Consider the following 1,155-nt stretch of genomic DNA (forward strand, 5'->3'; position numbering starts at 1 on the left):
GCTCGCGCTCCCACTTAAAGGGCCAGAGTCTTGGTTACCGGCGCGCCACGGGAGCGCGAGCGCGAAAAGTGCACCAATGGAACGTCAGCGAGACACGCGCGAGCCCACGCGGACCACGATTTCCTTTGTAAAAACGCATGCAGATGAAAAGACAGTTAAAAGAGCAGCCTGAAGCAAAATCTCAAGACCTGAATTAACATCAGATTTGAGGAATCAGCTACCTTTGGATTGAAATCCAACCCATTTGTACCTGAAGCGGTGACTCCCCGTAGGTAACCTTGGGGCACGGATGAGACCCCATTCAGTGTGGTTTTGCAGGGCAAGCTGGGAGCACAGGGACTGCGCTCCAATCTGATTTTGATTTGCAATGCTCTGGACCTCGATGTTCCCTTCTGTCAAATGGTGACGTTGCTCGTTTTTAGTTATCGTTACCAGATTGTATAAACATAAAATGAAATCGAGGATAAGGAAGCGCCTAAAAGCGTTAAAAGATGCCTTGCAAAGAGGCGGGGCTTTCACTAGGGTTAAACTCCGGATCGAGTCATTTAGGGCTTGCTTCTGGCTCCGCCCGGGCTGTCACTTTGGGGAATTATGTCTTCCTTCGTTTCCGTCTCCCGGAACATCCACCAGAGGACGCAGCTCCCCCAAAACTTTCCACTCAGCGTCTGGCCGGAGGAACTCAGTCCGCGCCTCCCAGCTCGCCCGGCTCGCTGATAAGTCACCACAGACCCCAACCAGGCCGCTCGTTGCCATAGGGACCGAAAGCTATGATGTCACCCCCGTGGGGTGGGTGCGTGGGAGTCAGAGGTCTCGATGTCGCCAAGACCCCTTCCCGGGACGGGAGGGGAGAGGAGGGAGCCACCCGAGCGCCTCCGTCTTGCCCCCGCGCGTCCCGGGAGTGGATGGCTGCCCCGCGCGTGTCCGCACTGGCACACTGGCGTGCACGGCACGCGTGGGCACGTAGAAGGCCCGAGCCTCACGCGTGTGCCGCCCCGGTCCTACTCCTCAGAACTTCACCCCAACTTCACCCCGTGCCCACCCCCAAGGAGGCCAAATGGGCCCCGCTCCGGCCAGCCCATGCCGGCACGGTCCGGTTGGGTCACTCCCGCGCACCCGCGCCCGGCTCTCCGGCCCCTCCCAGGGCCCGGCCCCGCC

General features: G+C 59.7%; 1 protein-coding gene across 1 annotated transcript in view; it reads left to right on the plus strand.

Moving 5' to 3' along the window:
* Positions 1 to 1,077: 1,077 nt before the first annotated feature.
* The window catches only part of RND2 (Rho family GTPase 2), a 3,452-nt gene continuing 3,374 nt past the window's right edge, over positions 1,078 to 1,155 (plus strand). The window contains exon 1 of the mRNA XM_045299458.1: positions 1,078 to 1,088. Coding sequence (XP_045155393.1) covers positions 1,078 to 1,088 — 11 coding nt within the window. The remainder of the gene's footprint in view (positions 1,089 to 1,155) is intronic.

The sequence above is a fragment of the Echinops telfairi genome, unplaced genomic scaffold, assembly GCF_000313985.2.
Source record: "Echinops telfairi isolate 266 unplaced genomic scaffold, ASM31398v2 ScPeMD7_7458;HRSCAF=8496, whole genome shotgun sequence".
NCBI classification, from domain to species: Eukaryota; Metazoa; Chordata; class Mammalia; order Afrosoricida; family Tenrecidae; genus Echinops; species Echinops telfairi.